Here is a 25394-nt window from a genome sequence, read left to right as displayed (position 1 = left end):
GCACGTCGCATCTGACCACCGCACGTCGCATCTGACCACCGCACCTTGCCTCTGACCACCGCACGTCGCCGCTGACCACCGCACGTCGCCTCTGACCACCGCACGTCGCCTCTGACCACCGCACGTCGCCTCTGACCACCGCACGTCGCCTCTGACCACCGCACGTCGCCTTTGACCACCGCACATCGCCTCTGACCACCGCACGTCGCCACTGACCACCGCCCGTCGCCACTGACCACCACACGTCGCCACTGACCACCGCACGTCACCTCTGACCACCGCACCTTGCCTCTGACCACCGCACCTTGCCTCTAACTACCCCAAATTGCCAGTGACCCCCTCCAGATTGCCCGCAACCACGCCAGATTACAGGTACCCACCTCAGATTACCTATTAGCACTTCAGTTTATCCGTAACCACAGCAGGTTGCCTGTAACCACCCCAGATTGTCTGTAACCACCCCAGATTGTCTGTAACCACCCCAGATTGTCTGTAACCACCCCAGATTGTCTGTAACCACCCCAGACTGTCTGTAACCACCCCAGACTGTCTGTAACCACCCCAGATTGTCTGTAACCACCCCAGACTGTCTGTAACCACCCCATGTTGCCCGTAACCACAGCAGGTTGCCTGTAACCACCCTAGATTGTCTGTAACCACAGCAGGTTGTCCGTAACCACAGCAGGTTGTCCGTATTCACCCCAGGTTGCTTGTAACCACCCCAGGTTGCCTGTAACCACCCCAGGTTGCCTGTAACCACCCCAGGTTGCCGAAACCACAGCAGGTTGCCCGTGACCTCCCCATGTTGACGGTATCCACCCCAGATTACCCGTAACCACCCCAGATTACCCGTAACCACCCCAGATTACCCGTAACCACCTCAGACTGCCCGTAACCACCCCAGACTGCCCGTAACCACCTCCAAATTACCTGTAATCTAATTTTTTTTATTGTATTTTAGTAACTGCGCTATTCTAATAACTATTACTAGCTACTGTTTTGCTCCAGCAAATTGGCGCTCCTTCCCTTCTGAGCCCCGCTGTGTGCCCATACAGTGGTTTATGCCCACATATGGGGTACCGTTGTACTCGGGAGAACCTGCATTACAGATTTTGGGGTACGTTTTGTGGGGTCAAAATGGTCACCACACCCCAAAATGAATTATTTGAGGGGTGTACTTTCCAAAATGGGGTGACTATGGGCGAGATTTTACTCCGCTGGCACTACAGGGGCTCTGCAAACGCACCTGGCGCTCGGAAACTTCTTCAGCAAAATCTGCAATGGAAAAGCTAGATGGCGCTCCCTTCCTTCTGAGCCCCGCTGTGTGCCCATGCAGTGGTTTACGCCCACATATGGGGTACCGTAGTACTCAAGAGAACCTGCGTTACAAATTTTGGGGTGCGTTTTCTCTCATGTTCCTTTTGAAAATGAGAAACTTTAATCTAAACGTATATATTATTGGAAAATTGTAATTTTTCATTTTTTTACGGCCTAATGGTGAATACTTTCCTCCAGCCCCTGTAGGGTTAAAATGCTCATTATACCCCTAGATTAATTCTTTAAGGTGTCTAGTTTCCAAAATGGGGGCTTCCAGTATACAAGCCTCCTAAATCAACTTAAGAAAAGAACTGGTCCCTAAAAAAATCAGTTTTGGAAACTTTTACGAAAATGTGGTAATTTGCTGATAAATTTCTAAGCCCCGTAACACCCTAAAAAAGTAAAATATGTTTATGAAATGAAGCCAGAATAAAGAAGACATATCGGTAATGTGACTTAGTAACTAATTTATGTGATACGACTTTCTTTTTTAGAAGCAGAGAATTTCAAAGTTCATAAAATGCTAATTTTTCATGATATTTTGATGTTTTTCACAAAAAACACACAAAGTAGTGACCAAATTTTGCCACTAATATAAAGTGCCATATGTGACGAAAAAACAATCTCAGAATCGCTAGCATACGTTACAGCATCACTGAGCTATAAGCGCATAAAGTGAGACAGGTCAGATTTTGAAAAATGAGCCTGGTCTTTTAGGTGCAAATAGGCTTGGTCTTGAAGGGGTTAAAATCGCCTGGGCTATTGATTTATGCAAAAAAAAAAAAATTTCACAGAATTTCCCTCGATGGGAAACCACTCATAAGAAGCCATGTTCTGGCCGTGGCAGCTGCGAGGATTCGCCCGAGCTTTAGTTTCTCCTCTTTCTACTTATTGATAAGAAAACTGGGTGTAAGACATAGCCGGGATACAACAATAGCCGCTAAATCCTGAGCGTAAGAAATAGCTCCGGATACTGAGCAGAAAATATAAGTCATTACGCACGACCCCGCATCATCATCTGGTTTCTGAGCCGGTGACCGTGTCATTACGTCCCCTTCTGCTGTATCATTATCTCTAACAATGGAGCCACTAGTAATGGAGAAGACTGTACGATGCCTGCAGCTGCGGAAGGGAAGACGTTACAAATCTTGTCTCTGGCACTAGGACCCAGCGACCAAGGACCTCCAGCGCTTCTTCTGTAAAATCCCCATTTACCCCCATTTTCATTGCATCTTAGATTTTTGCTAGCTCTGGAAGACATTTATAAAGACTGTTGCAAACAGTTAAAATGGTGCCCAGATAAATAGTACTGTATAGAGATGAGCGAACCTTGAGCATGCTGGAGTCCATCCGAACCCGAACTTTCAGCATTTGATTAGCGGTGGCTGCTGAAGTTGGATAAAGCCCTAAGGCTATGTGGAAAACATGGATATAGTCATTGGCTGTATCCAGTGGCGTAGCTACCATAGAGGCAGGGAAAGCGGTTGCTATGGGGCCCGTGGAGGGAGGGGGCCCCGGGAAGATAAGAGCCTCCTTTTGCTTAACCCCTTATTTAGTGCAGTGTGTAAGTGACCCAGTGTTCTCTAACATGCTGCAAAACAAAAAAAGGGTCAATACAGAAGACAATTAGCTCTCTGCTTGACTACTCTGATAACCTGTGACCTCTGTTCTCTGAGTTCCTGCAGAGGTCAGGGGTTATCAGTGCAGGAGTAGAAGGAGAGAGCTACTTGTCTTCTGTATCAACCCTTTTTGTGTTGCAGCATGTAAGAGAACACTGGGTCACTTACACACTGCAGTAAATAGAGGGTTAAGCAAAAGGTAGTCTGCTCCTGCACCTATGTATATAACCATAGGATTCTGCCTCTGGCCACAAGAGAATTTTTTTTTGGCCACATCACCGAGTGGGTATATATATATATATATATATATATATATATATATATATATACACATATATATATATATATGTGTGTGTGTGTGTGTAGAGGAAGGGGGGGCATACTTTTTTTTGCTAGTGGGCCCCATGAATCCTAGCTACGCCCCTGGCTGTATCCATGTTTTCCAGACAACCTTAGAGCTTTATCCAAGTTCAGCAGCCCCCGCTAATCAAATGCCGATCGTTCGGGTTCGGATGGACTCGAACCTAAACCCGCTTCGCTCATCTCTAGTACTGTATAGTGTCCATATAAATAGTACCGTACAGTGCCCAGATAAATAGTACTGTATCTTGTCCATATAAATAGAACTGTACAGTGCCTAGATAAATAGGACTGTACAGTGCCCAAAAAGTAGCACTGTATAGTGTTCATATAAACAGTGCTGTGGAGTGCCCAGATAAATACTACTGTGCAGTGCCCAAAAGATAGTACTGTATAGTGTCCAGATAAATATTGCTGTACATTGTCGAGATAAATAGTGCTATAGAGTGCCCAGATGAAAAGTGCTGTAGAATGTCCAGATAAGTAGTTCTGTACAGTGCCTATAAAAAATAGTACTGAATAGTGCCCAGATAAGTAGTACTGTACAGTGTCCAGATAAATACTACTGTACAGTGCCTATAAAAATAGTACTGAATAGTGCCCAGATAAGTAGTACTGTACAGTGTCCAGATAAATACTACTGTACAGTGCCTATAAAAATAGTACTGAATAGTGCCCAGATAAGTAGTACTGTACAGTGTCCAGATAAATACTACTGTACAGTGCCTATAAAAATAGTACTGTACAGTACCTATAAAAAATAGTACTGAATAGTGCCCAGATAAGTAGTACTGTACAGTGTCCAGATAAATACTACTGTACAGTGCCTATAAAAATAGTACTGTACGGTACCTAGAAAAATAGTACCGCATAGTGCCCAGATAAATAGTACTGTACATTGTCCAGTTCTGTATAGTGCCCACATAAATAGGTCTGTACAGTGCCCACATAAATAGGGCTGTACAGTGTCCATATAAATAGTGCTGTACAGGGCCCATATAAATAGTGCCATACAGTGCCCAGATATATAGTGCTTTACAGTGCCCACTAAGTAAGAAATGTGTAACCTGATGCAGTGGAGATCTCCTCACCATTCACCCCGCCAACCCCAACACCATCTTCCTCAACAGATTTAAAAGAAAACTTATCTCCATAGGGTGAAGAACAACACCGCCGGCTCTTATAATAGGCTCCACTACATTATAAAAACTGCTTTTGTGGAGTAAATGTCGCATACTTACACGACCATAACTGACATACCTGACACCGCCTACAAACAAAACAGGTTACACTGGCGTGGCAATGAGACAGGCAAGTCCTGCTCCATTTATAGCAACAGCGAAGGGGACTCCGCAGAGATGTATTACATGGAAAAAAGTCACATAATAGTGTTATCACGGGCTCAGAGACAATTAGTTTGTCCTGAAATATTATATATATACTAAACTATACTATATATAATATATATATTATATAGTAAACTACTACTGTACAGTTCAAATATATAGCGTATAGTGCACAGTACCCAGATAAATAGTTTTATACAGTGCCCAATAAATATAGTGCTGTACAGTGTCCAGATAGTGCTCTACATTGTTTAGCTAAATAGTGCTGTACAGTGCCCAGATAAATAGTACTGTACAGTGCCCAGATAAATAGTACTGTACAGTGTTTAGGTGAATAGTGCCATGCAGTGCCCATATAAATAGTACTGTACAGTGTTTAGGTGAATAGTGCCATGCAGTGCCCATATAAATAGTACTGTACGGTGTTTAGATAAAAAGTGCTGTACAGTGTTAAGATGAATAATGCCATACAGTGCCCAGATAAATAGTGCTGTACAGTGCTTAGCTAAATAGTGCTGTACAGTGCCCAGATAAATAGTACTGTACAGTGCCCAGATAAATAGTACTGTACAGTGCTTAGATAAATAGCGCTGTACAGTGCCCATATAAATAGTACTGTACTGTGTTTAGATAAAAAGTGCTGTACAGTGTTAAGATGAATAATGCCATACAGTGCCCAGATAAATAGTGCTGTACAGTGCTTAGATAAATAGTGCTGTACAGTGCACAGATAAATAGCGCTGTACAGTGTTCAGATAAATAGCGCTGTACAGTGTTCAGATAAATAGTGCTCTACAGTGTCCAAATAAATAGTACTGTACAGTGTTTAGATTAATAGTTCCATACAGTGCCCAGATAAATAGCGCTGTATAGTGTTTAGATAAATAGTGTTGTGGAGTGTCCAGATAAATAGCTCTCTACATTGTTCAGATAAATAGTGCTGTACAGTGCCCAGATAAATAGCGCTGTACAGTGTTCAGATAAATAGTGCTCTACAGTGTCCAAATAAATAGTACTGTACAGTGTTTAGATTAATAGTTCCATACAGTGCCCAGATAAATAGCACTGTATAGTGTTTAGATAAATAGTGTTGTGGAGTGTCCAGATAAATAGCTCTCTACATTGTTCAGATAAATAGTGCTGTACATTGTTCACATAAATAGTGCTGTACAGTGTTCGGATAAACATTGCTCTACAGTCCCCAGAAAAACAGTGCCCAGATAAATAGTGTTGTACAGGGTCCAGATACATAGTGCTGTACAGTGGCCAGACACAGTGCTGTACAGTGCCCTGATAAATAGTGATGGACAATATAAATAGTGCTGTTCAGTGGTACTGTCATATTGCTAAACTTTGGCACGTCCTCCAGACATGTAAAAAATTTACAAAACATATCCCATAACTTTTTTGAGAAAGGTTGACGAAACGCGTTGGAGGGTGAGGTGCAGGGGATGTGCTGAAGGGGTGAACTGGATTCCTTTGTTTGTTAATGGTCTGAATAGGTTTTAATAGTGACAGGCAATGTAGGCTTATGTGTTTGCTGTATCACTTTTCAGTACCATATGTTTACAGACACATATGCACAATGCACTTTATTGGTTATTGATTTGGATATTAGAATCCCTTACAGTACTATAATTTTTGTTCCCCTTCTTGTTTGTTATGGAATTTCATCTCTTGTGTATTTTAGCATAACCCCCTGCACCCTGTTTTTATATGTCCATTGTGTTTATGTTGTTTTTATGGGGTATGTTTTGGGGATTTATGAATTAATAAAGTAACAGTATTGTTTTGTTATACATTTTGGTATATCTTATTTATTTGATCATACAAGGGTTTTTTTTGTTGTGGTTTGCATTATATGGTGAAACCCTTACATAGATATGATTTTGGTCAGAGGTCCAAACTATAGGTTTTATGTCAAAAATTTAGATTGCATCAGGTCCTGCAGTAAAAAAAAAAAAAAAAAATGGCAGCACATCTATGACTCTGTTCACACTGCAGGTTGCACGCTGCTTGTGGCTTAAGTACATACAAAAAAACAGAAGGTGCAACAGCAACCCACAGGTGCAAGGGCTTACCGTATATACTCCTCCCAGCGTACACACGATAAACACCTGCTCTGTAGATATTAAAAAGTGAGGATCTTAGCAAACTATTTGATCAAACAGAGTGTACCATGTCGCCACGTTAAAGGGGTAGTGCAGCATTAGAAAATTATTCACTAAATAACACACATTACAAAGTTATACAACTTTGAAATGTATGTTATGTTAGTGAATGGCCCCCTTCCCCATGTACCCCCCACCCCTGGAAGTGTAGTGCTCTATACTGATTTGTGTTGACCCCGGCCGCCATCTTGGGGACAATGACGTAGTCTTCGGGAGGCCGGCCGGATTACACCAGCCCTCCTTCATGCCGGCCCCCTTCTGCCGCGTCATCAGCTGCTCAGCCGCGATTGGCTGAGCTTAGTTATGCTCAGCCAATTGCGGCTGAGCAGCTGATGACGCGGTAGAGGGGGGCTGGCATGAGGGACGACTGCAGCGGTTCAGCCGGCCTCCCGAAGACGACATCATTGTCACAAGATGGCGACCGGGGGTCGACACAAATCAGAGCACTACATTTCCGGGGGTGGGGGGTACACGGGGAAGGGGGCCATTCACTAACATAACATACATTACAAAGTTGTATAACTTTGTAGTGTTTGTTATTTTGTGAATAATTGCTTAGCGCCGCACTACCCCTTTAAGGTGAACTTAGTAGGGACCGTGTCTCTGAGGACACCTTAACGTTGGTGACATGGTACACTCTGTTTGATCAAATAGTTTGCTAAGATCCTTACTTTATAATATCTACAGAGCAGGTGTTTATCGTGTGTACACTGGGAGGAGTATATACGGTAAGCCCTTGCACCTGTGGGTTGCTGTTGCACCTTCTGTTTTTTTGTAAGTCCTGCAGTAGACCTGATATGTATCTCAGGCATCCATGTGCTGGGTCATCCCCCTCTGCACCGCACTATCCCTGTGCCAGGCTTCTTCTCACTTTCCCTTCCCATACTATGTAGGAGTGAAGGGGGACTTGACCCTTCGGCAGCTTTCCTCCTCCGTTTGCCAATGCACTGGGGTCTGCAGAAGGCACCATGGGAAAGCCCTTGGTAAGACGTGAGTTTGGCCATCCCTCTCCTCGGGTCTCATTGCACCTGTATAGCATCTATTAGCAGGAGCTCGGACGGCTGAGCCTTACATGCATTCATTTCCCTAATGATGAAATATGCAAATCTGAATATGAAGAGACTATTACTAAAAACTAAAAATATGTAAGTAAATATTGAGCTTGTGAGGTCCGGAGCTGGGCGTAGCCTGAGATAATAGTCACACGGCCCGGAGCGGCTTCATAGGAACTAGATTTATTCTTCTCTCTCTTCAGAAGAACTGGCCTATTACTGGTCAATTCACCCAACTTACCACTGATCCTGTTCACAATACAATTGAGTCATTCAGAATGGATCGGGAAATATTGATATTTGATATTGATTTTTTTGAAACCCATAAGGGGGCTGTATAGAAAATATGCATTGTAGGTTGATCCTACTGGGTGCAGCTTAAAGTAGAAGTCTGGCAAAAATTTTTAGTAAAGTATTGTATTGCCCCCCAAAAGTTATACAAATCTCCAATATACACTTATTACGGGAAATGCTTATAAAGTGCTTTTTTCCCTGCACTTACTACTGCATCAAGGCTTCACTTCCTGGATAACATGGTGATGTCACTTCCTGGATAACATGGTGATGTCACTTTCCTAGATAACATGGTGATGTCACTTCCTGGATAAAATGGTGCTGTGACTACCCGACTCCCAGAGCTGTGCGGGCTGTGACTGCTTCAGAGGATGATGGCAGAGGGACACTGAGGGACACAGGACACTGGAGGGACAGCCACAGCCCGCACAGCTCTGGGAGTTGTGACATCCCCATGTTATCCAGGAAGTGACCTCACCATGTTATCCAGGAAATGACATCACCATGTTATACAGGAAGTGACATCACCATGTTGTCCAGGAAATGACATCACCATGTTATCCAGGAAGTGACATCACCATGTTATCCAGAAAGTGACGTCACCATGTTATCCAGGAAGTGACATCACCATGTTATCCAGGAAGTGAAACCTTGATGCAGTAGTAAGTGCAGGAAAAAAAGCCCTTTATAAGCATTTCCCGTAATACGTGTATGTTGGGGATTTGTATAACTTTTGGAGGGCAAAATACTTTAATAAAATAAAAAATTCCGTACTTCTCCTTAAGTTTGGGCACAGGGGTCCTGCATAATATGGTCCATCGTCATTGTGGAAGTTCTAGTCTTGGTTATTTCTATGGAGGTATAAGCAGGGTTAAACTTAGATACCTATGAATTGTGCCTGAAGCCCCATTGCTGTGGTTGTGAGGTAGGAAAAAGGAGCTAGCAGGGGGAAATCTGGGAGGCAGGGGACTTTACTAAGGGCTTCCATAAAATGGCCAGTCTGCCCGTCAGCCCATGTGCATGTAGCATGAGCTGAAGAAGTGAGAAGGAAATTGATTTGACAAGTGAGTGTTTCTGGCTTGCCTGGATTGAATGCCACTGATACAGTGGTCATAGCTGCGGGACCAAGTGACTAGCTGAGCCAACTAATGTATGCCAAAAGGGACGTAGAGACATTAAGCTGTGCAATTCCTAGTCGGAACAAGAAGGATAGTGGTGGGGATGCAGACTATGTGGAGTGCGGGTCCTAGTCCAGGAGTCCTGATACAGTACTATACCATCCGGACCATGAAGGAGGACTAATGCAGCTGAGTAGGGTACAGCAGAGCCGCCACGGTCTGTATTACTGAGTAGTGCCGGTACAGCGCTCGACTGCAGAGTGCTATGCCTTGAAGCCGGACCAGCAAGTGTATACACTGTGAGCAACCAACTGCGAATGTGAGCAATCCGCCTCTGGTCCTGGGGAAAGAGCCTGAGATTGCTACATCAGAACTGTCAGCTAGTAACCATCTTTTATGGTAGCCAACAAGGCCGTACACCTACCTATTGGACGTTGGCATCACCAGCAAGCCTAAATACCTCAATGGAGTAAAGCCCATGTAAAGTAATTTGCAAGGGCTATGTTGAGTTATTGCCGCGCCATCACCTTCACCATCCGCCCACCACTAGAGTTTTTCAGGGTGAATGGATGGAGCCAACCTGGGCTTTGTCCTCATCTTCAGGAGCCCCATGGCAGATGCCTACACCTTCACACCCAGGTATGTAAAATTCTCTGTAGGTATCCTAAGTAGTGTTGAGCGGACTTGCCAAACTGTTGGGGTCCGAAAATGTTCTCTGAACCGGAATGCTCGGCATTTGACTCCCGTCAGCTGGAGAAGTTAGATGTCGCTCTAGGACGGCCTAGTAAAAAAAAGATACAGCCTATTGCTGTTCCCACATTTCCCAAGACTCCTTTGGATGGCATCTAACTTCTCCAGCCGCCGGGAACATTCGGGTTCGGAGAACATTGCCAAACCTGATCAAGTCTGATCAACACTAGTCCTAAGCAAAGAGTTGGTCTGGAGACCTAGAACAAGATTGTTGGGGTGTGATTTGGACGACCCTTGGTTTCGATATACTCCTCTTTTCGGTTTCATTTGCCCCGCAACAAATTTTGCCAATTGCCACAAGATCGTTGTATAACTTGCCGTTCAGGAGTCTATAAAAACTGGGTGCCATGCCGTAATATTACTATATTGGTGGCCAATACAATGCTCCACAGAACAGGGAGACTCTTAAATTTATATTTCGACTTTTTTTCTTTTGCGTTTTAGAGGCTTTATCCAAAAATAATCTGATTATAAAAAAAAAAAAACTAGAGAGAATGGATGTGGTTTCCAGGCAGTGAATTCATGCTGCGTCCAATGTGAGCGGCTATCTGGCTTTAAGTGGTCATGCATATTGTTCCAGCTGACCTCCCGCTGCAGCCGAGAGAGCAGGGACAGCTGGGGTGAGTGACAGGCTCAGTACCAGCTCCCTGCCCGCGGCACAGTCTCCGTCACAATGTACTGGAAGCAGAAATGACTCTTATCTCATCCCACTGTCAGGAGATATGATGAGGTACACGGTATCGAGCGGCTGGTGACACTTCTGCAGTCTGTCTGTATCACAATCTGATATCATAATCTCATCGTTTGCAGTCAAGGAATCTAGATAAGTGACCCTGTATGAAATATAGCAGATAAATCCGTACAGGTGCCCATAGGCAGGAGATGTTCCCGGGCAGAGGATTCTTGATCTGCTGATAATGGGCAAGGTCGATGGTGCCATTAATACGGTCCATTGGGACAGGATTGTCTCCAATTTGCCATATAAGATCTGGACTAGACTGGACATGATATGCCATATAAGATCTGGACTGGACTGGACATGATATGCCATATAGGATCTGGACTGGACATGATATGCCATATAAGATCTGGACTGGACTGGACATGATATGCCATATAAGATCTGGACTGGACTGGACTGCACTGGACATGATATGCCATATAAGATCTGGGCTGGACTGGACTGGACATGATATGCCATATAGGATCTGGACTGGACTGGACATGATATGCCATATAAGATCTGGACTGGACATGATATGCCATATAAGATCTGGACTGGACTGGACATGATATGCCATATAAGATCTGGACTGGACTGGACTGCACTGGACATGATATGCCATATAGGATCTGGACTGGACTGGACATGATATGCCATATAAGATCTGGACTGGACATGATATGCCATATAAGATCTGGACTGGACTGGACATGATATGCCATATAAGATCTGGACTGGACTGGACATGATATGCCATATAGGATCTGGACTGGACTGGACATGATATGCCATATAAGATCTGGACTGGACATGATATGCCATATAAGATCTGGACTGGACTGGACATGATATGCCATATAAGATCTGGACTGGACTGGACTGCACTGGACATGATATGCCATATAGGATCTGGACTGGACTGGACATGATATGCCATATAAGATCTGGACTGGACATGATATGCCATATAAGATCTGGACTGGACTGGACATGATATGCCATATAAGATCTGGACTGGACTGGACTGCACTGGACATGATATGCCATATAGGATCTGGACTGGACTGGACATGATATGCCATATAAGATCTGGACTGGACATGATATGCCATATAAGATCTGGACTGGACATGATATGCCATATAAGATCTGGACTGGACTGGACATGATATGCCATATAGGATCTGGACTAGACTGGACATGATATGCCATATAAGATCTGGACTGGACATGATATGCCATATAAGATCTGGACTGGACTGGACATGATATGCCATATAGGATCTGGATAGAGATGATCGAACATCAGGATTTTGCAGGTTCAATCAAACTCGAACGTTCTTGAACCTGCAGCATTTGTTTCCCTATTACCTAGGCTGAATCCCGTAATTCCAGGTGGCTTGCTCCACCTTTCCCATGGAACAGGAAGGCATCGGGAATCAAATGCTGCAGGTTTGAAAATGTTCGAGTTCGATCGAACCTGAAAAATCCCGATGTTCAATCATCTCTAGATCTGGACTGGACATGATATGTCATATAAGATCTGGACTGGACATGATTTGCAATATAGGATCTGGACTGGACATGATTTTCTAACCTGCTGATAGTTCCCCTTTAAGGTTGAATTAGTATTGTCTCTCAATAATTTGGGTTTGCACATAGATGCACAATGTCATTTATCAGAGTTCTTCTCTGTCTCTTTCAGGTGAATTTCATCTACAAGCACAGGATACAAAACAAGTAGCAGAAGTGGGCTCAGATACTTTCCTGCCCTGCACCTTGTCAACCGTGCAGGGTCTCTCCGAGCTGAAAGTGCATTGGTTCCGCTCTCTATACCTCTCCACTGTAATCTTGCTGAACAATGGAAAGGAGAACAAAGAGCGTCAGAGTCCAGAGTATAGTGGCAGGGCCGCTCTCCGGGCTCAGCCGGGCTCGGGGGACCTGACACTGAAGTTGCGGAGTGTCAGCCTCTCTGACGCAGATAGGTATCACTGCCTGGTGGAAAACATCAGCAGCAAATTCTATGAAGAAGTAGTCATAGAGCTTATTGTCATAGGTAAGTGTGACCGGACCGGTATTATATTTGTTATAGCTATTCTTCCGAAGCGTTGTCAGGTGTCTGCGGTCTACGGGTCAAGGTTACAATTCAAGAATTGTCAAGGCTCAATTAAGAATCAGCCTCATTCTTGTCCTCAGTTTGGGTTGGGTTTCGCAGCTCAGATCTTCCCCTTCTAAATTATTTTGGGGAATCATATTATTTGCAGCCAAGGAACAAATTTTGGTCTAGTCAGTAGAAGTCTTGTGTCCAGTCTTCCAACCCACATCATGATCCCAGGTGACCATAAAGTCTAAGGGGGCATTCATATGTTCTGTGATTCCGACCTGTGCACAGAAGATGTTCTATGGACCAGAATTACAGAACTCCTGGCATCATGTGCCATTAAAATACCAGGAGCTCTGAAACCTTGCGACTGTGTCAGTACAGTAGCGCAAAGATTTCGGAACTCCCCGCATCATCATGAATCCTGAAAATCCAAACTCCAGTCCTAAGGACATCACCCATATTTATATATTTATGTGTAAATGCCACATAGGTTGGATTTCATGGCCCAAGGATAATGATAAGGAATGGAACGGACCACACACATTTAAGGTGATGCGTTTTAGATGAACTCCTTGCTGTAGAGTTTTCAGTGGATCATGCACTCTGAGGCGGTTGCCTATGACCAGGCCAGTTGTCATCTACTTTCCATGTCCAACACTTAGCCTCCATTGACAGACATTTGGTCATGGCGGATATTGGAATTGTTTTAGGTTCTGTTCACATTTGTATTGTTGATTCCATTTATAACAGACACCAACATTCATGGGGTACATTAGGTTCCATCATGATCTTTCAAGTGGCATGGAGTCTGATTCAAGGGATTTTTTGACCCTTAAAATTAAGAGAAGAAGAAATCCCAGCTCTCACTTTAAACCTGCAGTAATGTATAATGTCACACATTATACATACAACGCTGGTCGCGTCCCGACCATCAACCAGGTCTTTCTCAACAGCTTAAACAATAAGGTAAAAGATCACTTTACGAGGACCTGTAATGTCCAGTAGACATGATGCCATCAGGGGTAACCCAGTTAATGGATGCCAAACTCCACGCCCACATGGGCGAATATATCAGGCAATATCACATAACTGCGTTACGTGACGTGTGCTATTTCATGGTCTCCGTTCAGACCATGTGACTTGAGTGTATTTAATGTGTATATCTAATATAGTTCCCTGTACAACAGGAGCCTTTCATATCACCGTCCCTTCTGGGAAGACGGACCTGTTCTAGGATTTGGTGGAAAGGAAAGGTGCCATATTTTTTGACCAGTTGGTAGACCTTGACGTTATTGCTACCCAGGTCAGTATTTTGCAACCAAAACCTGGAGTGGATTGGAAACACAGAAAGGCTCTGTTCACACAATGTAGTGGATGGCCGCCATTTAATGGCAAATAATTACCGTTATTTTAAAACAATGGTCGTTATTTGCCATGAAATGACGCCCAACCATTCAATTTCAATAGTGTGTGAGCATAGCCTTTTTTTGTGTTTTCAATCCACTACTGGTTTTGGTTGCAAAATACTGAGAAAAAAATACTGTGTGTGAACATGGCCTTAGGGTATTCTTTGAATGCCTCCATATCCGGATGTGCATCTCCCACAATACACCTATGCTTATATCCATGTTCTCCAGACCGCCTTAGGGTTGCATCCACCTTTTTCAGGCAGTGGGATCCAAATTCTAAGAGATCAGGTTTACGCAAATCCGACCGTACTGTAAGTTCTCTTATCTGTGATTGGAGTATTTTGGGAGATGCACACCCTGATATGGAGGAATTCAAAGAATACCCTAATTTGAAAGAGACAAATTGGGAGATACTGACCGGGGTAGCAATAAAGAGATGACACGTCAATGTCTACCAACTGGTCAAACATCCAGTATGGCTCCCTTCCAGGTCTTGGCTGCCAACAGTGTTCTAACATGATTGAGGGGGATGGATTTCATTAATCTCACACAAGCATCCGATATAGAGATATACCATACCTGTCATCTATGTGATGAAGCGCCCGTGTGGCCTCCTCCTCTATCCACCACCACCGGGCTGATAATGTGTGGTCCGATGCTTTGTCACCATGGCGGCCTGTCGATAGCAGGGATATGGCTGTAGTGAGGGACGTCCTTCTCAGCTGTGCAGTGACAATAGGGGGCAGCAGGGATCCCGATGACCAGATGAGCAGGGACAGTAAAAAATGAAAAGGTTAATCTTATTACAATTCTGTTCAGCCGTCTCCACGATCTTCTAGAATTTTCTCCGTCTTCCCCGGTTGTTTTTTAAGGTCATCGCGAATAACATTTTTTCCAGTGGTTTCTGAACTGGATCCACCAGTCATACTGGTGTGAAAGCCTCTATAGGAATAGGACAGCGAGGGGGAGTGGATGACGTCACTGGGTATTCATAGACATATGCTGGCTTTTTGGCACGTCACCTTTCGTAGATTGGCGGCACAGCACTGGCCTGGCATCCTTGGCAGAATACTCTTCCTGAACGTTCTAGGCTGCAAGTTTCTGGACTAAAGTCACCGATACAACAAAGATTCTTGCAAAAAAAAAAATACTTCAGAAGATGCTGAAACCATCCGGCTTTATGGGCGAGCCAACATCTTCCTATCAGATACTGTACGGCGTTATATCTGCAGTGTTACCGGGTTGGCAGCAATAGGCATTGGCTTCTACAGGAGACTGATCTATTCTGTGTAACAGGGCGGCTTACTTTTCTAAGTAACACTTGCCTAGGGGGACAGAGACATGGAAACCCTTCCCTATTATATAGACCTGAAATGACCCTCGTCACCACCCATAACATTTCTTGGCTACAAAGTAAAATGGTAAGTTTAGGAGTAGATCAAGTCACTTGGCCTAAAAAGCCGGTCCAAGCATTATACTGGACATTTTCTGCCTTTATATCAGGATACATCGACGACAGCTCTAAAGCTACTTTTAGCTATTGCATTAAAGGGATACTCCGGCGGGGGAAAAAATTCTTTCAAATCAACTGGTGTGAGAAAGTTATATAGATTTGTAATTTACTTCTGTTTGAAAATCTCCAGTCTTCTGGTACTTATCAGCTGCTGTATGTCCTGCAGGAAGTGGTGTATTCTCTCCAGTCTGATACAGAGCTCTCTGCTGCCACCTCTGTCCAGGAACTGTCCAGAGCAGCAGCAAATCCCCATAGAAAACCTCTCCTGACATGGACAGAGGTGGCAGCAGAGAGCACTTTGGCAGACTGGAGAGAATACACCATTTCCTGCAGGACATACAGCAGCTGATACTTTGCACATGCAAGTGAGCAAGATTGTGGGAAAGTGTGTGTGTGAGAGCAAGATCACAGCTCAGAATGAAACCAAGAAGTGATTGGATCCATGGGGGAGAAGAACAGTACAGGGATGTAAGTTATTTTACTGAAAAACAGTTCCTATGTGTGTGTGATACGTGTCTCATTTTATCAACTTTGCTTCGTGGCACAACTTCTTTAAGTAACCTCAACCGTACAAATATTCACTGGAACCTTTCATCTCCTTAATACAAGGTAATCCCTCCACTTATAATGATCCATAATAAGAATAAACTTCTGCTAATAGTTTTTAATTCTTCTTCTCCTAAAATCTGAACTTTCATGGCTGCCTGGATAATAACACTGAGTTCTAATGGCTCGACAAGGTCAAAGTGCCAGAGAAAGAGCCATTCTAGAGACCACCATGTTATAAACCAATACAGTAAAGAAGCCCTATAGTGTGAGGTCTCCACCATACAGCTCCTCCTATCTCAGCTGCCTGGACCACTCAGAATATCATGCTCCAGAAAGTAGATCTTAAGCTTCCGCGTAGAACTAGCCTTTAGGTCATGATTTAGCATTTAATACCATAAGTGAGAATATAGATAATTGAATTTAATGGTTCGGCTCACTTTGTCGGAATTAGCTGAGATTAAAGTCTTCAGGAGAAGCTGAGCTAGGGTTACCTGACCCCGGATACTGGAAACCACCATGATCTGAACCAGGGATGGGGAACCTTTGGCCCTCCGGCTGTTGCAAAACTACAATTCCCATCATACCCGGACAGCCAAAGCTAAAGGCATGATGGGAATTGTAGTTTTGCAACAGCTGGAGGGCCGAAGGTTCCCCATCCCTGGTGTAAATACTTCTAAGAGAAAAATCCAAATTTTCTGTGAAGTTCTAAATTAATGCAATTTGTGCTGCATTGACATCTCAGTAAATACTGCGTTTCTCAAAAAAAAAATCCCTATACCAAAAATAGGCCCCAGCCTTATTTACTGGGCCTTAAGTATAAGCCATTCTCCAAAATAAGCCCTAGTTACAGTCAGCGTCCCCAGTCTAAGGTGTAACGACTGGAGTTGTGGTTCCATTGTGCCGATGGTGTAAGCTGCACTAGGGAGCAGAGTCTAAGGGGCCGCTGGTCTTCAACAGAGCCTGCAGCAAGGTGGGTTGGATTTACTGCGGCAGGCGACCCCCATGTCACTAGGACTCATGTTCAGGAATCACGGGCGGGAGTGCTGGGACCACAGTGCTAAGGGCAGGAATACAGAGGCTCCAACAAGGAAGACCAATCAGGTGCAAATATTTATAGTGAGAGCCTGACTGCATTAGCCAATTAAGGGTGCACTGCCCCTTTAAATTTCCCTGAGCAGCTGTGAGTGGGGCTGGGTGAGGCGGCCTGCCGGGCCTATAAGAAGGTGGCGTCGGGCCCCAGCACACGGCCTCCCACATCCGCTGAGAGCAGTGGCCATAAGGAGCGAGTGTGGCAGCGGCCCGAAGCAGAGGTCGCCATCGCATCCGTAACAGAAGGTTATGTCATGTGAAGCCACAAGACACAGAATAGGAAAAAGTCTTTTAGAAGGCACTTCTGTGTCTAGGGTGGTGCTTGCCGTAAGAAAAAATTCCAACCGTATTATAAAAGTTAATTCTCGGCACTCACCATCATGCTTCATAATATTTATTGTAGAAAAAAGTCCATAAAAAAAATATACAACGGCAACAGGACGTTTCGGCGTCAAGCCTTCCTAAACTTAGACAGTTGAGGAAGGCTTGATGCCGAAACGCCCTGTTGCCGTTGTATTTTTTTTTTATGGACTTTTTTCTACAATAAAAATAATGAAGCATGATGGTGAGTGCCGAGAATGAACTTTTACAAGACACAGAATAGGCATACTGTAGCTCCCAAGTGTCCCCGCTACCTCCTGCCATAGCAGGGCAGAATCTGCTCACACGCTTTGGAGTCCTGCCTCTCGAATCCGCAGGTTGGGGCCGAGTCTACTAATCTGCAGATAGATTTGCTCATCTGTAAGCGCTATACTATATGGGTAGCGGTATATTTTTACCCCCAGACAATGTGAGCTTAAAGCGAAAAAGCTACTCCGAGGAATATAACAAAGGAATCCAGGAGGTCTGTCCTGAGAAACACGGTCGTATGTGCTAAGTGGGGCCCTATGAGGGTTTAGATGGTGTCCATAAGCTCCAAGCTGGATCTATGACCTTTGTCCCTACTCAACAAAGAAACCGATGATTTGCACTCAGCGTTATCCGTATACAGTGTACAGCTCTTTACTCTGTATATTTCTCATATAGTTTAGGTATGATAGACAGGAGAAGCCTCTGACACATGCTGGAAATTAGCAATAAATCTTTCATGTGACATTTTACCTCCTCACAAAGCGCCTCCTTCATGCTAAAGAGATATGCAGAAATGTAAAGGTCATCTCCTTCAAAAACATAATGTAATGACTGACAATGGCGGAGTGTATTAATAATGCAGAAATTACCTATTCCTGTTCCTCCGCGGGCGACTTGTCAAGGGTCCTTAAATGGCAACGCCGAACGACAATGAAGTGCTGGCATCTGGAGCCTCTCGGGAGTCTAAGGAATGAGTTGTCTACCGGGTTATGTATTATGCGATAGAGATGGAGGCAGAATTGGTCATTTATCGGCAAAGTACTAGCTGGCATTATAGTCCTTTGGCCCCCGCCACCAGTCCATAACTCCAGGGTCCTCTTACATAAGGAGAAGAGCTTTTTTCATCTAACCCTGGTTGGAGTCACTTGTGCCCCAGTTTTTAACATTGACAGTATCTCCTCATAGTTTCTTGTCCATAGTTTGTGATCCCTTTATGCATGGGGGGGGGGGTCATGATGGTGAACTATGACCAGTTCCTATAATGATTTTTTTATGTTTCCTTGTTCACGTCTTTGCTTCTAATGTTTTGCAGGCACAGGCTCCGTCCCCATCTTAGGGGTCTCTTTGGAAAATAATTCCATTGTCATCAATTTCACCACATCGGATTGGTTTCCAAGTCCTGAAATGCACTGGAAGGTGGGTGGTGGGCCAGTGGTCGCAGACAATCAGGAGATCATCCGTAATCAGAGCAATGGGCTGCACCAGATAGAGAGCAGAATTGTGCTGAATAGCCCCAGTGACGGACATGTGTACGGCGCGGTGCGGCATCCAGTGACCGGGAAGGAAGTTGGAGTGTATATGGAAATTGCAGGTGAGTCCTGTGTTCTTGGTCACTATCTAATTGTATTAAACACCTACAGAACATCCTGACGATGGCTGTTGTCTACTAGAGATGAGCACGACTCGAGCATGCTCCAGTCCAATCGTTTGGAAATTGAATACTGGTGGCTGACGAAACTGGATGTAGTTCTAGGGATTCTGTGAAAACATGGATAGAGCCATAGGCCATAGGTGGTATCCATTTTTTCCAGGGCTCCCTAGAACTACATTTACTTGCATCAGCCACCGGTATTCAAATGCCGAACGATCCGACTAGAGCACGCTCATCTCCGAAGTCTACCACAACAAACATGGCAGTCACTCTTTGTTATCCTTGTATTTGCCTTTTATATCAATGACCATTTCTTGTCTCACCAGCGGACATGTTTCCTCGTCTCTCATCATGGGCCTACGCCTTCATCTTCACCTTTCTGATACTGACAGCAGGAGCCATACTTGCCATTTACTACATCCAGAAGCAGCACAAACAACAAGGTGGGACGTCTGGTATAGAAGACTAATTTTCATGCAACCCATGAGGGCATTCATTAATAGAGAAGGGATACCTTTCAGGACTCTCTTGGTCAGAATGGAGAGCAGCTACAAAGAGTATTTCACTCTCTGGAGGACTCAGCACCTCCATACATAACATGGACACAACACTGATTTCAGTGCAATTCTTCCTTTCTCCTGTGGTGGTGCTGTATGAAATGTACCACTTCATTCCAGGTTAATTGATCGCCGAAGGTTCAAGGAGCAGAATGTCCCTAACAAAAAGTATTTCTCCAAAGACTACAAGTATAGAAATCACTAATGGGGAGACTATGTGCATAAGGAGAAGTGTATGCGAACCATATAAATTCTAGGAGTTCTTTTAGTAATTTTAGAAAACACCAGCTGCAATGTAGCAGTCAGGGATGATAACTTCACATTAAGAGTTATGGTCATCAATTATGTCTTTTTTGATTCTTTAGTACCTGGGTCACATGATCATAATCCGTTGGTTACCATTTTACCACCTGATGAAGTTGTGGGAGAACTGTCCTCGTGTGTATTTAGGAGTCACAAGCCTTGTGCGCCATGGACCACCCCATGGTCAGCCCACCACTCTTAGTCATTAGACTGATTGCAGGATCTCTATTTGAGTGATTTCCATCTACCCTATGGAAACTCTCATACTTCTGCCTTTAAGCCTGTTTACAAGTAACAGAATCTAATCTTGCTCTCTCGCTCTCTTTCAGTGGACCTCCGTAAGACCATAGGTGAGCTGTCACACACTATCCCATCAGTATATGATACAAACCAGGTACAGTGACTGCTATCCGGGTGAGTACTCGGTCTAATTGGGGTCTATCTGTTTTCACAGACGTTCTCTCTTCTGACGTCGGTAAGTCTCCAATTACTTTCCATTGATTATTATTTAAAAAAAAAAAAAGCTAAAAATTGTGCTCCAGTATTTTAAAAACCCCCATTGTGTCTAATGATCTTACGAAGAATATGCTAAAAGTAAACAAGTACCAACGAAAATTATTATTTTTTCATTGATTTCTATGATTATTTTCCTTAATTTCTTGTTCCCTGTACAATTTGTATCTGCCTTAAGCCTTGATTTTAGTAAAACCCATAATCTTGGCTAAAACAGTTTTCTTGGTGGTGGTCAGATCTACCACAATCCTCTCCATCTTGAAGACCTCATGCTTGTTGGCCTTTTGACCGTACATATGCATGGTGCAAGTGTCCTCTCCCCGGTACATGGTACAAGTGTCCTCTCCCTGCACAGGTCCTCATTGCCCTTCCTAAAACCCATTAAAATTCCACGGTCATACTTCTACCATGTCAATTATTTATGTCTTATTTCTCAAGATTTTTTCACTTTGTTATTTTAGCCTGGAGACGAGCTGTTATGACTCCAGGTAAGTGACCACCTTTAACCTCCCTTAGTGTTCGACTTAACCCTCGCTATTTTGCTGCTTTTGTACTCCAGCTGAATATCTTCCCTCTCTTTCAGAACACATCACGTTATGTCCAGAGACGGCCCACTCTGAGCTGTCTGTTGCCCCCAACCTCAAATCACTCATGAATGAACCACCGGTTGACCCACCTGCTCCAAGCAATTACCGTTTCGAAACTGAGCGCTGCTGCCTTGGTCTACCTCCCTTTTCCACTGGCTGCCATTACTGGGAAGTTGAGTTAGGGAATTGCTCGGAGTGGGCTGTCGGAGTGGCCTCACCCCAGGTCAGAAGGACTGGCCCCGCATACATGTTCCGTCCCCAGGAACATATTTGGTGTATTTCCCGTTTCGTGGAAAACTTTAGAGCTCTAGACACCCAAGAAGCTCCTCTGGCAAGGAGACAGCTTGAGCGAGTCGGGGTCTACCTAAATCTTTCGGGACCCCAGCAGCTTACATTCTATGATCCAACAAGTTGGGAAGAGCTCTACACATTCAGTGACGTTGGACATCCTAGAGAGAGTGTCTTACCCTTTTTCTGGTTGGGCACAACTGGAGACACGTTGAGGTTAATTGATCCAAAGTAGAATAATGGAGCATTGGAAGGGGCTCTACTTGGAGGGAAACAATTGGAAGACTGAAGTGGATTAAGCCTCATACCTACAGATTGATAACCGTAATGTAAACCAGTGTATAATGTAAATAGTGCATACATGAGATGAAACAGGCCAGAGACTGGAAATAGACGATTCAGCTAACTTTGGGTTGGTGTGTGTGGGGGGGGGGGAGGCAATTAAGAATATTATGACTTTCGAATTTAAAAAAAAATTCCATTAATCCAGCGCTTGAGTCATCCAACAGTGCGAATTACTGGCTGATGACCAAGAATGTCACCTGATTTACGATGGTATCTCCCGTCTGATAATCTGGTCCCGTGGACTGGCAGTACTGATTACACATGGGATACACTATTCTTATACAAGGAGCACTGAGAATTAGGAAACATAGCAAACCACTGAGTCTTATCCATAGGTGTAGTCATTTATATTATATTCACGTCCCCTTACCAATGGGTTTGTTACAGTTCGGGGATGTATCTGTAGGGGGTGAAGGAAAGACCACAGCACTCTGGTAGTAACACAATGTGAGCTCAAATTATTTACAAAGCAAATGTGCTTTGTTTCCTGCGTCCCACCAGACGTGAACTATCCCCGCATAACTAACAGAGACTTTAACTTGAGAAAAGTCTGGGAGGATCGAAACGTTGGCCAATACTGTTGTTGTCTCTCTTCAATGGTTGGAATAAGAAATAAAACTTGTTTCCTTTCTAAATAAACTTTCACTCACATTACATTACTACCAGGGTGCCATGGATTTTCCTTCATGCTGATGCCGCAGAGCACTTACCTCAAACAAGGAGTGTGGGTTCCAGATATCTGTAAGGGGGACAGGGTAAAGGTGGCCATAATGGTCTTCTCTCCCGTCCTCCCCATACACATGAACATTTGGGGGCATTGGATACTATATGGGGCACTTGGGGGGATTGGATACTATGTGGGCACTATATGGGGGCATTGGCTACTATGTGGGGCACTATATGGGGGCATTGGATACTATGTGGGGCACTTGGGGGGATTGGATACTATGAGGGCACTATATGGGGGCATTGCATACTATGTGGGGCACTATATGGGGACATTGGATACTATGTGGGGCATTGGATACTATGTGGGGCACTATATGGGGGCATTGGATACTATTTGGGTACTATATGGGGGGTTGGATACTATGTGGGCACTATATGGGGCATTGGAGACTATGTGGGCACTATATGGGGGATTGGAAACTATATGGGGCACTATATGATGGAGTGGAGACTATGTGGGGCACTATATGATGGATTGGAGAGTATGTATGGCACAATATGGGGGATTGGAGACTATGTAGGGTACTATATGGAGTATGGGAAACTATATGGGGCACTATATGATGGAGTGGAGACTACGTAGGGCACTATATGGGGGATTGGAAACTATATGGGGCACTATATGGAGTATTGGAAACTATATGGGGCACTATATGATGGATTGGAGACTATGTAGGGCACTATATGGGGGACTGGAGACTATGTAGGGCACTATTCAGTCAGCAGCATGTGGTGACTGAGGGGGAGTGGCTATGGAGGGTTGCTATGGAGGAGTGGCTATGGACGGTTGCTTTGGGGGCGTGGCTATGGAGGGTCGCTAGGGCGGCGTGGCTATGGGGACCGCGTCGCATGTGTCCCTCTGCTCTTTGCAAAAGTTGGGAGGTATGTACAGTATATGTCTCTGCGAGAGATTCTTATGACCTCAAAACACATTGTCTACAATAGGCTACAATAAATCCCTTTATAGTTCTATATTGAGCCATGTGTCTGACCGATCCCCGCGCCGGTTCCAACCTCTCTGAACTACGGACTTCACGCTCATCGGATACAACATGGCCACTCTCTGCTTCAACCTAGAAATGGCTGGGTCCCCATCCCAGGAGACTGAGGATACCTGCTTAGTGTACCATCTCCTTTCCATGATATTATTGTCCGCCTATCCTCTCTCCTCCAGCCTACATTGCTTTATCCACAGGATAAATGTAGGATCATGGTGGCCAAGACTGCTGGAACCCCCCACAATCCTGAGAATAAGCCCCCTTAGGCTGCCTTCTGCAGTGTATATCCTGTGGATAGGGGATAAGGGACCATGATGGACTCCATACACAATGGGGGGGGATTTATCAAACATGGTGTAAAGTGAAACTGGCTCAGTTGCCCCTACCAACCAATCAGATTCCACCTTTAATTTTCCAAAGAGTCTGTGAGGAATGAAAGGTGGAATCTGATTGGTTGCTAGGGGCGACTGAGCCAGTTTCACTGTACACCATGTTTGATAAATCTCCCCCAATGTACATTGACATCAGTCATACTGTAATCCTGTTAGGCCCCCTTCACACGTCCGTGTCAGTTTTTACTGTCAGGAAATCCTGATCAGGAGACCTTAAATGTCATCAGGATAGTATCAGGATTTCCTGACAGTAATCCGTTTTTACCATCAGGAAACCATCAGGAAAAACCTTCAGGATTTCCTGATGAGATAATATTGTCTAGTATGCCAACATAAATCAGGCTGCAGAACTACAACTCCCATCATGGCCTACCAGCAGAGCCATGATGGGAGTTGTACTTCTGCAACCTGGATGGCCACAGGCTGCAGAACTACAACTCCCATCATGGCCTGCCAGCAGAGCCATGATGGGAGTTGTACTTCTGCAACCTGGATGGCCACAGGCTGCAGAACTACAACTCCCATCATGGCCTGCCAGCAGAGCCATGATGGGAGTTGTACTTCTGCAACCTGGATGGCCACAGGCTGCAGAACTACAACTCCCATCATGGCCTGCCAGCAGAGCATGGTGGGAGTAGTAGCCCTAATCTCACCTGTCCCGGATCCTGCTCTGTCGGGGCCGCGAGGTTGGGGTCCGGGTCAGAGTGCAGTGCTGAGGTCCGGGCAGCGGCGGCGGTCGGAGGTGCGGAGCATCCGGCGGCCGGCCCGGTGGTGAGTTCCCGGGGGGTGGGGGGGGGGGGGGTTGAGAGGGTCAGATGCGGCGGCGGCGGCGGCGGGGGGGGGGATCTGTGGTGCCGGGCAGCGTGTGCGGTGCGGGGGGGGGGGGGGGGTGCGGGTGATCGGACGGCGGCCGGGGCTGGCTCTCTACCAGTCCGGAATCGCGGGCACTTTCCTGATATACATCAGGAAAATGCCCGTGATTCCGGCGCTCCCATAGACTTCTATGGGGGCGTCCGTGCCGGATTTCCGGACGAAAATAGGACAGGATCTAAAAAATCCGGTCCTATTTTCCGGAACGGACACCCTTCCGGAAAAATCCGGAAGGGTGTCCGTGTCTAATGTTAGTCTATGAGTCCGGAAATCCGTCCGGATTTCCTGATAGGAAATCCGGACAGATTTTCCGGACGTGTGAAGGGGGCCTTACACAGTGAAGATACTTTATTTAAAGGGAATGTATCTCTATATATTTTTGTACACAATAAAAT

At 44.9% G+C, this 25394-nt stretch overlaps 1 protein-coding gene across 1 annotated transcript in view; it reads left to right on the top strand.

Annotated features, from left to right (window-relative positions):
* The window catches only part of LOC138802324 (butyrophilin subfamily 1 member A1-like), a 36782-nt gene extending 12693 nt beyond the window's left edge, over nt 1-24089 (top strand). Inside the window, exons 2-8 of the mRNA XM_069985501.1 lie at nt 12457-12807; nt 19079-19357; nt 19744-19860; nt 20607-20627; nt 20732-20752; nt 21252-21278; nt 21374-24089. Coding sequence (XP_069841602.1) covers nt 12457-12807; nt 19079-19357; nt 19744-19860; nt 20607-20627; nt 20732-20752; nt 21252-21278; nt 21374-21900 — 1343 coding nt within the window. The 3' untranslated portion in view covers nt 21901-24089. The remainder of the gene's footprint in view (nt 1-12456; nt 12808-19078; nt 19358-19743; nt 19861-20606; nt 20628-20731; nt 20753-21251; nt 21279-21373) is intronic.
* The last annotated feature ends 1305 nt before the right edge of the window (nt 24090-25394 follow it).

Source organism: Dendropsophus ebraccatus, chromosome 10 (genome assembly GCF_027789765.1).
Source record: "Dendropsophus ebraccatus isolate aDenEbr1 chromosome 10, aDenEbr1.pat, whole genome shotgun sequence".
Lineage (NCBI taxonomy): Eukaryota > Metazoa > Chordata > Amphibia > Anura > Hylidae > Dendropsophus > Dendropsophus ebraccatus.
The sequence above is the reverse complement of the archived record's forward strand: the minus strand, read 5'-3'. Positions and strand labels throughout refer to the sequence as shown.